Source organism: Scophthalmus maximus, chromosome 16 (assembly GCF_022379125.1).
Source record: "Scophthalmus maximus strain ysfricsl-2021 chromosome 16, ASM2237912v1, whole genome shotgun sequence".
NCBI lineage: Eukaryota > Metazoa > Chordata > Actinopteri > Pleuronectiformes > Scophthalmidae > Scophthalmus > Scophthalmus maximus.
In genome coordinates this window covers 11,313,900-11,328,585 of record NC_061530.1, presented here as the reverse complement: position 1 = coordinate 11,328,585, position 14,686 = coordinate 11,313,900, and the positions used below count along the sequence as shown (strand labels likewise).

Below are 14,686 nucleotides of genomic sequence, written 5' to 3'. Positions count from 1 at the left end.
ATGTGTGGGAGACTGTTTATATATATATATATATATATATATATATATATATATATATATATATATATATATATATATATATATATATACATGCAATAAAAGAGATCATTTCACATATTGAAAATGTGCTTGTCCTCTTCACACCTCTCATTAAACGCGTTTCTAAAAATAAAATAAAATGTATATATAGTTCTCTAAAGCATCCAACAGTGGTGATTCTCATGGCTGTTCTTTGTCCAACAGCCTCTGCTTTGCATCAGCTTTAGACTGATGATGAGAGCAGAAAGCACAGCGGCTCGCTGTAGGAGGTGAGTGGTGCCATCACTTTGATCACAGGGCTGTGACATTGTATGGGTCCTGACACCACAAAAAACGCAGCATATTGGCCTCCACAAATTAGTCCTAATGACCACATGTGAAATGCTTGTGATACTAGAACTACTGTTGCTATTAGAATAATATTCCTGGCATTGACCATAGGAATCACACATAGGAGCTCCAACGGGCACATATTGTAACGCATCGTATCGTGTACTACTGCTGCTGTTGCAACTACAATTACCATCACGTGTTACCTATATGTTTGATATATTTGACAAGTTTGCCATATTGTTGTATATAACTACAAAGGTCAGAAATCCACTTATCATGCTAATCATGTATCCTACCTCTACTACTTTTTACTTTTGCCATAGCCCAGGACTTTATCAATATATATCTGCTCTCAGCAGACATTACACACATTAATTGTCTGCCTGCCTGTCTGTTTTTGCAGAATGATACTGGGGGGGAATAAATTTCAATCATACTGAACTCCGTTACTTTACCGTAATCCAGCAACCATAATTGCAGGTCATACGTGGCCGTTCACATCACCATGCACTCATAAGTCATATCAGATCCTGAAGAATGGTTATTGCCTGACATCATGATAACAGAAATCAAAAGTTAATATGCCCCCCAATCCCCCCCCCCAAAAAAGGGAGCTTTTTGGTGCCAAACTGAGTTTATTGTGACTTATGTTTTTAATACAAGATAATAGCTGCAGTATTAAAACCTAATTGAGTATTTCTGTATTGATTATATTCTTAAAATATTCAAATTATGAAAATATGGTTCATATAATGTTGTTGTAAAGTCATGTTTTTCTCTTAAGGGACATTGTTTTTGTCATCTCCAATCAACCGAATTGAACCGAGCCTAACTTTCAGTAAGCTATGAACCATGACACGGCTTAGTAACTATTAACTCATAAAACATTCAATGACACACATTTTCGTTATGTTTGAGTTCCTTCCTCTGACTTCTCTAACTGGACCTAAAATAAAATAAAAATATCTACAGAATAAAAAAAGTTGGGAGATTAATTCCACCCTGTTCTCTTTTGTGTACCTTGTTGAAATACGTGTTGTGGCTTTAAAAGGCATGAGGGGAAGTTTAAATAAGGAGTAGTATGTGAAACAGTGGGCGAGTGTGGATTATCTCTGGTAAAGCCGGTGTCACCCGACTTGTTTGAACCGGGGAAGTTCAAAGGATTAGGGCCTAATATCAAACCGGGTATACTTTAATAATAATAATTAGAATGGGATAGCTGGGCGAAGTCTAAAAAACCCCCCATTAATGTCTCGTTAAGAGAATTGCCTCGTGTGCAATCAATCACCAGGAATTGACCCGGACCGTGTGTGTGTGTGTGTGTGTCACTGTGTGTGTGAGAGTGTGTGTGTGTGTCACTGTGTTAGTGTGTGTCACTGTGTGTGTCACTGTGTGTGTGAGCGTGTTAGTGTGTGTGTGTGTGTGTGTGTGTGTCACTGTGTGTGAGTGTGTGTGTCACTTTGTGTGTGTGTGTGTGTGTGTGTGTGTGTGTGTGTGAGTGTGCGAGTGTCTGTGTCACTGTGTGTGTGAGTGTGTGAGTGTGTTAGTGTGTGTCACTGTGTGTGTGAGTGTGTCACTGTGTGTGTGAGTGTGTGTGTGTGTGTGTGTGGGTCACTGTGTGTGTGAGTGTGTGTGTCACTGTGTGTTTGAGTTTGTGAGTGTGTACCCCTGTAGAAAAATACAAACTTGGAGAAAAATCACAGAAAGTGATCTCAATGCGAGTCACACAAATTGTATCTTAAATTAAAAAAAGAAAATCCTTGGGGGCGGGAAAAAAGAGGAAGAGACAAGTTGCCATCAGTTACGAAGAGACTATAAATCCTCTGGGATTATAGTCATTTATTTTCATGACCGAGTGAAGCGGAGCAAAGCATCCTGTGATAGAGCAGAGGAGGCAGAGAGGGAGAGAGAGAGAGAGAGAGAGGGAGAGAGAGAGAGAGAGAGGGGGAGGGAGAGAGAGAGAGAGGGAGAGAGAGAGAGAGAGAGGGGGAGAGAGGGAGAGAGAGAGGGAGGGAGAGAGAGGGGGAGAGAGGGAGGGAGAGAGAGGGAGGGAGAGAGAGAGAGAGGGAGAGGGAGAGAGAGAGAGAGAGAGAGAGAGAGAGAGAGAGAGAACCGCTGGGAGTGTGTGTCTCACATGTCGCGTCGTGCGCAGAGAGGAGTTGTGATCGTCCTGGCGCGTAAAGAAGTCGGATCCTCTGAGCAGGGCGACGGCAGCCGACCGCCACACGACCCGGGGGGAAATACTTGTAAAGGGAGCGAAACTTTCTTCGTGAAGAAGGTAATACATCTTCCACACACACACACACACACACACACACACACTCCATTAGACACTTGTGCACTTGCCCCCTGTCGTAGAAGCGAGGGGATCATTTCTCGCGTGTGTGTGTTTTCTGGAGACCAACTTTCCAGAGGAGTGAAAGTCGCCTCGCTGTTCTTACTTCAGTCAAACTTCTTCTTCTACTTTTTCTTTCCTTCTTTTTTTCTTCTGCTGGATGTATTGTTTTCAAAGGCCGGTGTCGGTGCGTACACACTGTTGTCATGACAATGCCAGGGAAACCCAGCGCAGAGAGGCACGTTGGGGAAGCACAAAAGACCCCGGCGTCAGTGTTCAGGAGAAAAAAGAAGAGACTTTCTCAGGACGAAAAGTCTCCAAAAGAAGTTCAGCCACACTCTTAAAATAAAAACCACACACTATAGAGGCATGGTTCTTCTCTCTCCCCCCTCACTCCTCTGCGTTGAGATAAATCACCGGAAGAAAGAGAGGCAGCTTCACAAACGTTCAGTTCAGTGGTGTCCTGTGTCAGTGGAGGTGAGGGGGGGGGGGGGGGGTGATAACTGTTGAGATGTGGTGTGTGTCCTGTGTTTATATTGAGGCAAATTGTGACCCTGCAGGCCAGGAAAGGGATGCTTTTAGGCGTCTCTTTGCTGTTTTTTTATGGCCAACACACATGTGGAAATGACTGGCTTCCACAATAGAGAGTGAGCAACACAATTGTCTTAGGGGAAAAAGGAAAAAGATGTGGGGGCGAGTGGAGGGGGGGCGACGACGACGCTCACAAGAGAAAAAAGAGTGACAATGTGTGTTTCATGCGAGTGTGTCGAGGGTAGGAAGGCCGGGGGTCGGGGGTCAGGGACGGGAGGGCTGCAGATGTGGTCGCACACGCACACATATACAGTAGGTTGCTGCACACATCCAGTCAGAGCGAATCAGTCAGCTCCACTGGCAGGATGACGAGCATGGATAAGTCCTCCCCTCTGATGACTCATGATTATGCTGGCAATCTTGTGCAAAGGAAGTTTTCACAACAGGTGCTAAAAGATGACGATCCAGTGGACCTGTGCCATGAGCCCAGCTCAGGATATTTTCAGACATAAACATCCTAATCCGTCAGCATCTGCTGTTGCTGCTCGTGAAAAAACTGGGTGCGCCAAAACACGAGGAAAATCCAAACCAGTATCTAAAGTCAGGAAGCTTGACTCTCCATAACTGTAAACTGTAATATAAATGTTATGATCTTTAATCTAAAGTAACAACAAATTACTCAAAGAACATTAAAGCATATGTCACTGCATTCAGTCGAGGTTGCTGTTTGGTGAAACATAAAGAATTATTTAATTTTGAAAGAGGGCTTGATTAGTTGATTCATTTTTTTGATCTATTAACATGCAGACAATATAAAAATTGCCCATCACAATATCCTAAAGCCCGAGGTAGCGCGTCATTGTCAGACTGACCATATTCAAGAAATATCAAACATTTTTGATATGATTTTATATAATTCTTTTATCTGTGTTTTGAAAGGTCTTTGCATGACTGTGTAGTCACATGACTTGTAACACATGATTCATCACTTAAGTGTGATAATATATGGACAACTAGGATCACAACTACAGCACAACTTTAATTTAATTTTATGCACTAATTAATGTTTTCTGGCTGTTTGACATAATTGTTGTAAACCAGGTAGATGAGAAAAATGAATCTATTCGAATTTGATCCACACTAAGTACACAATCAGATGAATTGCATATGGATTGATGCATGTTTGGAAACATATTGCTGCATTGGTTATTTGTCCTGCCAAGGATCCATGTCAGCCCTCCCTTCTTCTCCGTGTGTCTGTCGGGGCATGCAGCAGCATCTCCCGAGTCTGGCTTGCACCCGCAGGGCCTGGGAGCACACACACACACACACACACACACGCACGCACACACACACACACACACACACACACACACACACAGAGGCAACATGAACAAGTCTACATCAAAGATACATCTGTTTCTTATGCATGTTTGATGGGACAGGCAGGCAGCGGCTGGCCACTGCACACACTTACTGCACAGATTAGTATGCATGACTAGGTGGAAGTGAAGCCGTGAATGTGGAAGGATTTGGTGAGGGGAAGGAGAAGAAGAAGAAAAAAAAGAACTCAAACATGAGGAAGGTGTCTGATACTCTTTGACTGTTTTTTCATAATTTGATATTTGTCCTTTTCTTTGGCTCGAGAGCAGCACAGAAACCAGGATTTCCTGCTCAACGACCAACACGTAGCCTCTGCCGAGGCAAAGTGAAGGGCGATGCGGAGGGAACTGCTGTATTTCAGAAAAAAAGCTGAGACTCTAATGAGTTCATAACTCTTTCCTCCGTTTTGCACTTGCCTTTTGTCCCCGCGGTGTGATGTATTGTCGGCCTTCTTAGCTGTGAACAGCTGGTTTAGTCCCTTTGTCTGGTTGTCAGTCTGTTGCCCAAACTTTTCCATTCTGGGACACAGTTACAATAACTCTTATCAGCTGGTTGCCCAGACGAGGATTAAGCCCAGTCCAAGGACATTTAGGAAATTGCTCTGTGGATGTGTCCAATTATATTTGCCGATATTTTGTAGGCTTACAGAAGCGTTCAGGAGAATAGTTGTTTAGCTTAGTTGGTACAAATCTGTTTGCTATATCCACCCCTCTATCTGCAAATTGACTCAAATGAGCCAAACATGTTTTTGTTGCTTTATACTGTGTTGGTCACATTCACAAATAATTCATTAAACATTTCGTCTGTAATGTCTTGAAAATTAGTATTTACATTTTCAGCAAGAGCACGAAGCGCGCAGTCCTCAGGCTGAGCAATCCCCCTCCCGTGTGCCGCATTCCCAACTCCATCCATTTTTAAAGTGTTATGTATTTGTGAAGATATGACTCAGAATATTAAGTTTTGCCCTCATTGCCCTCGCAATGGTGAAGAATCATTAAAAAAAGAGCGCTGGATCTCGATTCTCTCCCAAAATGTAATCACATGTTACCATGGCCGAGACCTATCTTTCAGAGCAATTTCATCAAAATACGTCCTTTAATTTTTTAATGACAATAGACAACAGAAAAAAGAACCAATCACATAACTTCCTTGGCAGAGTTAAAGATATGAGGTAGAGAAAGGTACACAATCTTCAAATTTCAGAGGTTTTAATTAACCAGTTTTGTGTGATTGATTCTTCAATTTACAGCGTAATTAATGCTTTTTTAAAAATCTAATTCCGGAGCAAACAACAAGGTGGTTTGTAGGCGTCATCAACGTAATCCAAATGCTCCTCTCTGTGATATCAATCAGTAGTTTGCCTTCATTTCGACCCGACAGCACCACGCAGCCGTCGCTGGCAACATGTGTTGTCTTTGCTTTGCCAGGACAGTTTGGATGAAACCAGTGGAAGCTGGCTCGAAAGATTGGCAGCGTGTCAGTTTGGACTGGAGCAGATTTTGGCACGCGGGGTGGGGGATTACGCACATCCCGAAATTCAACTGAAGTTCACCTTCCGAAACATTCAGCACTTTTGGATCAAGGTTCAGCTCGACAGTAGACGCTCCCCCTCTCGCCAGATGTCCTGCTCAATTAACACGCAGGCTTTGGGCGTTTGGGATGTCACAACCCATACACAGTTTATTCCAGGTGCTGCAGCTCTGCATAATATCATATTAATCATATCAACATGTGTTTCGAGAGAGAGAGAAACATGTCCGTGTTATATGAATATATGCGGATAGGAGGGTTTGTCGGCGACGAATAAGACAGTCTTTCTCATGTGCAAAAGTCAGAAACAATTCAGCGGCAGTGGATTAGGGTCCTTTGTCAGTACGAGTTGACAAAGATGGAGGGGAGCTGGATTATCTCGACCATGCTTATCTGCTTTGGCGCTTCTTGAAATGCTTTCGACGTCCACGCAGAGGGACAGAGGACACGATTGGGAATAAACATAGAGGAGAAGCCTCAGAGAAACTGAGGCTACCTCTGTCTTTGTCATAAATCACACAGCATGAGGACAACTTTGAAACTCAACACCTCAAGACGTGAGAGGCCCACAGAGGCCCATAATGTGACGGAGAGGGGGGGACAAATACGAAGGACAGACAAAAGACGTGTTTGTGTCTCAGAAACATCTTTGGTTTTTGAAATAAGTGCTGGTGTTGGTGAAGGAGTGAAAGACAGCATTGCAAGCAACTGCTTTTTTCATTTACCGAGCCAACACATATTTGTGTGTGTGTGTGTTCCCATGCAGGTGAGGAGCCAGGAGACACACTGTAAGAGGAGGAGCACCGACCCAAACCTGGGGAGCCACCGGGGGGCCCCAGGGCGCTGGAATGGAGCAACTGATAGAGTAAGAGAGATTCCGTCTTTATTCGTCTCACTTGACGGTTCGTTTTACACAGTTATTTGACGTGTTTTATTGTGTTTACTAAATGAACTTCCTGCCTCTATTTCGGGGCTTCCTGGAACTGTTGTTGCCCACACGCTTCAGCTACATGCATGGCACTGGGACTGGAGAGGCCTTTGAGCCACACACACAAGCAGATCGTGGATTGCCTCAGCTCGCCGAGTCTCTCGGGTGCTGTAAAGTATCAAACGTACTATTCTGTGTATCTTAGTACAAAGTACTGTTCGGGTTGAAAGGCCATTTGGAAGACGAAAAACCCTTTTGAACACTGATTTAACAGCACTGGCCCCGAGGTTTTGAGTTCAGTGTTTGCGTGAGCCGAGCCGACTGCATTTAAAGGAGACGATCTCTCTAAGTGTGTTTCTGTGTTAAATACAACATCTTGACAGCCACTGAAAACACGCCCAGTCACACCGCTATTCATGGACAACTCTTTTGGCAGCAGGGGATGTCTAAACCAAACGAGTGTGTACAGTCACTGGTCTAAACAGATGCGCGGCGTTTCTCCGACCTGTCTCTCGCTGTTTTAGTGGGACAGGCTGACGAGACGCTTGAACGTTAACAGCCCAACGTGTCCGGCTATTGTTGAAGGCCTGCTTTTTTTCCCTACATGTGGCTAAAGCGGCACTCGTCGTCATCCAGTGTATGCAAAAGGTTCGAGTTGTATGTGAGGAATGGCGTTTTGGCCGGGGTTGGATACCGTAGTCTTAAAAGGCGCCGCGGTGCAAAGAGAGCAAGGGGAACTCTATAGCAAACAAACATAACAATCCCGACCCTGTGTCTCCCTTTGAAGCAGCGAGTCAGCACGAAGATGAAAAAAGACTGGAAATTAAGCCACAGCGGAGCAATAACTTGTCTGCATGAAGGCCCCCTGTCTAACCCTGCTGCACGCACACAGCTCCCCCCGTCCTCCTTTGTGAATGAACGTTTCAGCTCAACACTGTTAGCCCGGACTGACACGTTCTGACAGAAGCCTATCTCTCTTTGTTGTACTCGGCTTTTATCACGCGTTGTTATTCTCCCCCAGAACCTGCTTTGCTTCTTTCGCTGCACACAGCCGCTTCTTATTCAAATGTATCTCTTCCCCCTGGTTGTCGGCGCGGCTGTGGCCGGGCGCAGTGCGATAACAGCCAGGGGAGTTTTATCGTCTCGGCTCTGTTGCACGTCTCCTTCCTTTTCTTCGCGGCACATTTTGCAGATTGCAGGCACAGGGTTGGCATTGTGTCCCCGGGGTGCATGCGCGTACAGTAAGGGCTTGTTGCTGTTTTTTTGTGTGCGTGCGCGCACGTGCGTGCGTGTGTGTATGAATCACACACTCCTTGTCATTTCATTATACCTGTCTCTCAGGTAGATGCAGCATGTATAATTCATACCTGTGACGCGCGCAGGAAGGGATGCGTGCCTACATGCTTTTCCTCCCACTTGCTACAACCCAACCTGTCAAGTGAAATGATTCTTTTCACAGTATGTCAGTGCCCCCCCCCCCCCCACACTCCCCCTCCCCCCTCTGTGTCTCATATCGATTGTGACACATCCGAGGTTGTTTGATCACCGTCCTCATTATCTGACACCCCTCGTCTCCTAAACCGACGTGACGAGCCGTCTCCTAATTATAGGTGTACGCTACCAAGCTGCCGCCTGGCCGTGCCAAGCAGCGGAGTGACAGAGAGGAGAGGGGTTCCTCACTTGCGCAACTCGCGCTCGCCTCTCCTCTGGCCTGTGACTCACTGGTGAGTCATCGCAACAGGGAAAGGGGTGATAAATGCACCCCCAAGCAAGTGCACACACACACACACACACACACACACACACACACACGCACACACACACACACACACACACACACACACAAACACTTGTGTTTGAACTTCAGCACCTTGTTGGAGGGCACACAGTGTGCTGATGTTCATTGTGGTGTGTGTGTGTGTGTGTGTGTGTGTGTGCAAGTTTGTGCGTGTGTGAAGTTACAGAAGTTGATGAGATATGATTTGGGTACTTCCAGATGACATATGATTGCCTGAGGACACACGCACGCACGTAGACTAAGTATTTTTCAGATGAAGAGCACAGAGCGGAACTAATAATTATTTGACACTTGGTGTCTTTCAATTACGGTTAGGTTGACTCAGCTCTGATTAAATAAGGCCAAGCATAATTATGAGGGCAGTTGTGATTTTTGTAGAAAACTAGGTTGAGGTCTTGAGCCACTAGAGGGTGACAACATCGTTAGTCTCCGGCACGAGGACTGAAGTCCACACTGAATAATACCCGCATGTGAATTTGATGCTGACAGTCATAGAGGCATCATGTTGTGTTGTAGCAATAAAGTGACTGCAACAGTATTCGGTAATCGAGAAAAAAGAAGGGAAATCAATGCCCCAAGTTCTGAGAGCTCAAAAGGGTCACGTTCTAATCTATACCCAGTGATAACCAATTTTCAGTCACAAAAAAGCTGAAAAATACAGAGAAGCCTCACATTTGAGATGGTGGAACTGCTGAACGTGTGACCAATTTCTTATAAAATGACTCAAACGACTACCAAAACTGTTTAGGTTTAATTTTTTGTTGATTGACTTTTTGCAAATCAAGTCATCTTCAGTTGCCCTCTCAATGTCAAATGCCATCTAACCTTAGATACGAAGGACAACATTCACAGGGACGTTTGCATTCAGACATACTGTTAATGCACAGTGCAAGTGAGGTTTTCATACATTTTTCAAGACAAACAAAATCATTTGCATAAACTGCTGAAGAATCGAACGTTTTGATGCACCCGACAGTCGTCATGTTGTTGTGTTGTTGTGTGTAGTAGGCGATTAATGCTCGACGAAGGACAGTGACACTGTCATCGTCATCCTGCCGCCAGGGACTTCAGCGGAGTCGGGTGTCATGTGACAGATGGAGCTGCTGCGTGATCGCAGTCGGGGTCATCCCTCACTGGATACTAGTGGCAGTTCAATGTTCAACTCGGCGAGCCTTGTGCACCGTCTAGAAACCAACATGGAGCCCATCATTACAGCATAATCCACGCCTTTAATGTGGCCTTGTTGGGCAACAAAGAAGGGAGATGTCCGCGCAGCGCAGCGCATTTTGGAAGCTTTTCACGGCTCATCGATTCCCGCTCTGTGTCCCTGCTCACATCAGTGTCATTTGTCCGGAGCGACTGTCCAGAGCGGCATTTACAAGTTCCCCTTTCAAGGCGTTGAATTACTTGCGCTGATGTTAAGCAGGCTGCTATCTGACCAGGGCTTCATTTATTCACGCTGCCTATGAAGAAATCAGTGTAGACAAATTGAGGTATTATGCTATTTAAGGGGGCCCATTACCACAGTCCATTAGGAGACTTCACACAGCAAATCCACATTTCATGGCAGCCAGAGGCCGAACAGGGCGATATAGAAAGCAGTCATCTGCAAAACTCTTCTCAGAAATGAACTCCGAGAATATTTCCGGAACATTCTGTGGCGTCTGGGTTGAGCATGCAGGAGGCAGGACCTGACGATAATTCCGCATAAAGCAGTGTTTTGGTTTACAGTCATCAACTCGGCCCAGATTTTTTAGCATTTTCCAGAGCTTTTCCTCATGTATTCTCAAATTCATACCCACTCGGACAATTCCCCCCCCTAAAATGTCCAGAAAATGTCCAGAGCCACATTTGCAGACGTGTGCGTTCTCACATACAGCCCCTCTGAGAAAAAAGTCCGGGACCTCTTGTCTGGAAGCAGCTGAAATACAGAAAGTGGCCGACGGTAAAAGAGACCTCAAAGCTCACTTGGGCTGCTTGTTTGACGAATGTGCACGTCTTGAGGAAAACGCGTGAGAATGAAATGTCCAGTGACGCTCGTGGCAAACGTCACTAAGCTCTCGAGTGCTTTGTGCGTTTGTGTGGCTTTTGCTGCCGTCGTGCAAGTAAACAGTTCAGAATTATGGCGTGAGAGGAGATGTTTTTTTCTTCTTCTTAATCTTCATTCGATGAGCCGAGCCGATTCAATCTGTCGCGGTGAGCAGGTAAGCAGAGGGACCCTGTAATTGGTCATAAGACTGGAGGACGCAGGGGTGCACAAACAAGTCGATGTTCCCACTCCTCTCATGTGGATCGATCTTGATCCGCGGCGGCCCCGGCTCTCGTTGCCTCCTTTAACATTATTTGTGAAACGAAAAAACACAGCAGACGGTACATTTAGCTCCGTAATAATGCCTCGTCACTGTTTACCAAGGGTATGTTGCAACTTTGAAATGTCATTTAGAAAGCTGTCTGCAGGGAACACTCGATGCGCTCTTGTCAAGCCGCAGGCTCAGGTTAAGACGTTTGGTGTGACGGTGGTGACGTCAGACCGGTCGCATTGTCTCTGCTGTGGATGGTCTGTTTCTTTTCAATCACTGACACAACTGGGCCCCTGAGGCGGCTGTTTAATTTTGTACTCCCAGCTATGCATCCGTGCAGAGTATAGGGGTGCGGCGGATTTTAAAAGCCAGACGGAAATCGCAGCACAAACGTCCACAATGTTGAGGCCTGAACCGAACCACGCACTTGGAGAATTGTTACCCTCCCTTCTGCTGTGTGGAAGGCTTGCTGCACGGAAAACAGATTACCGCTGCCCTCACAGGGAATGGCTCTGCGTTCGTGTGCTCTTGCTTGTGTGCGTGTTTGCGCGTGTGTGTGTGTGTGTGTGAATGATTGTGCCCGACTCTCCGAGGCATGTGTGAAAACAGCATAGCTGGGAAGGTCTCGTGTCAGCGTCTGCAGATATAGCCACGATCTCAGCACCCTGTCAAATCCTCCTGCAAACACTCGGACGTGTGCATCACGCCCACACACCGAAAACATCCTGGCTCCTTTTTTTTTTATTGTCTTTACATGTCCCGCTCACTCTTTCTTTCCATGATGTATTTTGACGTGTATGTAGCCACAGTGTCAGATGGAGCTTTGTTACAAAAGTCCCGTGGTGTTGTGATCACCAGTGGAAGCACTCTCGCCGTAAATCAAATCTAAGTGCCCTGTCCGCTGCATAATAAATCATGGATGGCGGTCGGCTGGACATCAGTCATTAGCAAAAACAGAAACAGTAGTCGGCTTCCATCAAAACAGGATGTGTGTGTGTGCGTGCGTGTGTGTGTGTGTGTGTGTGTGAGAGATAGAGGAAATCTTTGGAGTGGAGTAAAATTAGGTTCTGCGGGGTTAAAGCAAAACAAGAAAGACAGCAGTGGACACGTATGTAGAGACTGCGTTAGTATCAGTGACTTGATTAATAGGGAAAGAAGCAAAAAGACAAAATAAGAGTTGTATTTTTGTAATATTGGGAAGGGTTGGTTGCCCTCTAGTGGTACTGTTTCTGTCTCAGAATTGTTTTCCATAATGTATTTCATAAAAAAAATCATGTCAGGGCACATTGCAATACTGGACAAAGTGGCAGCCAGCACATGTTTGTGTTGAAGTTGCAGATACAGATACCAAAGTCTATCAAACTGAGTTCTTTTCATTGCATACAGTAGTTAAATCCCGTGCCTTCCATGGAGTTAAGTAAAACAAAATTTTATGTTATCTGGCATTTCGGGTGTTTCTGAACATGCTTTTTTATGTGATCGTCCCTTTTCCAGCTAATTCGGCTCATCTGCCCAGGTCTGCGGGAACCTTTTAGCTCCTTGACAAAAGATCTTGGGACTATAAGCTCCACGTACTTGTGGTCGTAACGTGGCTTAAATTGAATATTATCCGAATGACAATCACAGCATTGATCTTAGGAAAAAGGTCAAACAAACTGAATATTAAATTTGATTAATTATAATGGCAACAATGACATACACTTTGACACCTCAGTGAATACCCCCTGGAAGAATTGATTAGCTCACGAATGATGGGGATTAAACTGGAACTTTCGAGAAGAGGGGTGGTAAGACTGGAACAACAATAGGGTCCACGGGAATATTGCATGTGTATGGATTGCTTGCATTTTGTCCTGCATTTACATGGAGCTCTGATTAACTAAACACCACACTTATTGTTTTAAATGTAGGGCTCATCATAGACCCACTTCTTTTCGTTGTTTCCCTTGCTTCCAACGGCTTCACCCCGCTCCTACCCCCTCCTGTCTGTGATCCGCGTTTAACTGGACACGAGTGTGGTTTTGACATCAAGAAGCCATTTTAACTCGCATCCAGGAAGTGGCGATGTATCAGCAGTTTTACAGGTCAGGGGTTGTGGGAAGTTAAAGGGAAGTTCAAAGTCAGCAGTCGGTACTTTACATTGCTTCATCTTTTATTCAGACCAGCCCTGCGGGACTAGAAGCTCTCCACGTCGGACGGGCATTACGCAGACAAGGAGAGGAGGGGTGACTTTATAGAGCGAGGGAGGAAGAGATGGATAGACAGCCAGGGAAAACGGAGAGAGAGGATGAGAGAGAAAGAGGCACCTGGTTCCCAGTCCTCCAGGCCGAAAATTTCCATTTTCCTGGATGATTCATTTAAAGGAAAAATGTCAATGTCATTTAAAGGAAAACGGCGTTCCACCTCAGTGTGTGTGTACAGTCAGTGTGTTTGTGTGTGATCACAGTTTATAGAAGGGTGCTCATTCGGTTCACAACACAGCATACTGATGGAACCACAAAATACGCAAACCACTGTAAGCAAATACAGAGAGGACAACATGCTAAAAAAATGTATTTACCTTGAAGTGCCAAAGGTTCACCGCTCGAGCGCCGAACGGCCTCGGGCAACGTATTCGTTTTGAACCCCTCGTGTGGTTTCCCACTGAGGGCTTTTGTTCAAACACGGGAGACGCCGGCTGAGAATCCTCCCCAACAATGCTCAGACCCTTTAGATGAAGTCTAAATTTCTCATCTAACTATGAAGCGAGGGGATCCCCGTCTGTCTGTATGTGGGTCTCGTATCTCCACGACCGTTCGGCTGTGCGACTTCCCACTCGGCATGTGTATTCTTAAGGGGCCAAGGAAGTGCAGTGTGGGATATGGTGTGTTTTGGACACGCACCATGTTCAACAATAATACAATTTGAATCAGCAGTAGTGGGGAGCGGGGCGAGTTGAACACGTCTTCTTCTACGCCTGCGATGTGCCTTCAACACACAGGACGCCGATCTTTTTGCACAACAAACGTTGACGGACTACAACCAACGTCTTGTTTTTGCCGACAAATGCTCGACTCTTAAATTGCGGTGGTTATGTCAGACTAATGTGCCTAATATGTCCCAAATGGGCATGTTTTGAACAGACACTGCACTAGTTTGAAGTCATTTTAAGTTTTACATTATCTTTAACTGTTCTCTTACGATGTGTGTGCATGCGTCTGTGCCCGCACTCTCCTACAAACCACCAAGGCTTCCACCCTGAGCGGGGATCGACAAATTGTCCCTCATTTACACTAAATAGCCTTGTTTAATGGACTGTTATGTGCAAACAGAAAAAAAAGGGAGAAAAATAATATTTAGACATCCTTTCAAACCATGTAAAAGTGATACAAATGAGGCAGGAAGCAGTGTTTCCCCCGATGTAATAAGACTGATGAAGTGTGACTTATTCCGAAGCAAATTAGTATTTTCTAAAAGACAACACTCATGTTTGAAAAATGATTTGTCATCTTTGACTTTGAATCAATGTA

At 45.2% G+C, this 14,686-nt stretch overlaps 1 protein-coding gene across 1 annotated transcript in view; it reads left to right on the top strand.

Annotated features, from left to right (window-relative positions):
* The first annotated feature begins 2,437 nt into the window (after window positions 1-2,437).
* LOC118287761 (ankyrin repeat and fibronectin type-III domain-containing protein 1) overlaps window positions 2,438-14,686 on the top strand; it is a 121,574-nt gene continuing 109,325 nt past the window's right edge. The window contains exons 1-2 of the mRNA XM_047327748.1: window positions 2,438-2,650; window positions 6,918-7,016. Coding sequence (XP_047183704.1) covers window positions 7,000-7,016 — 17 coding nt within the window. The 5' untranslated portion in view covers window positions 2,438-2,650; window positions 6,918-6,999. The remainder of the gene's footprint in view (window positions 2,651-6,917; window positions 7,017-14,686) is intronic.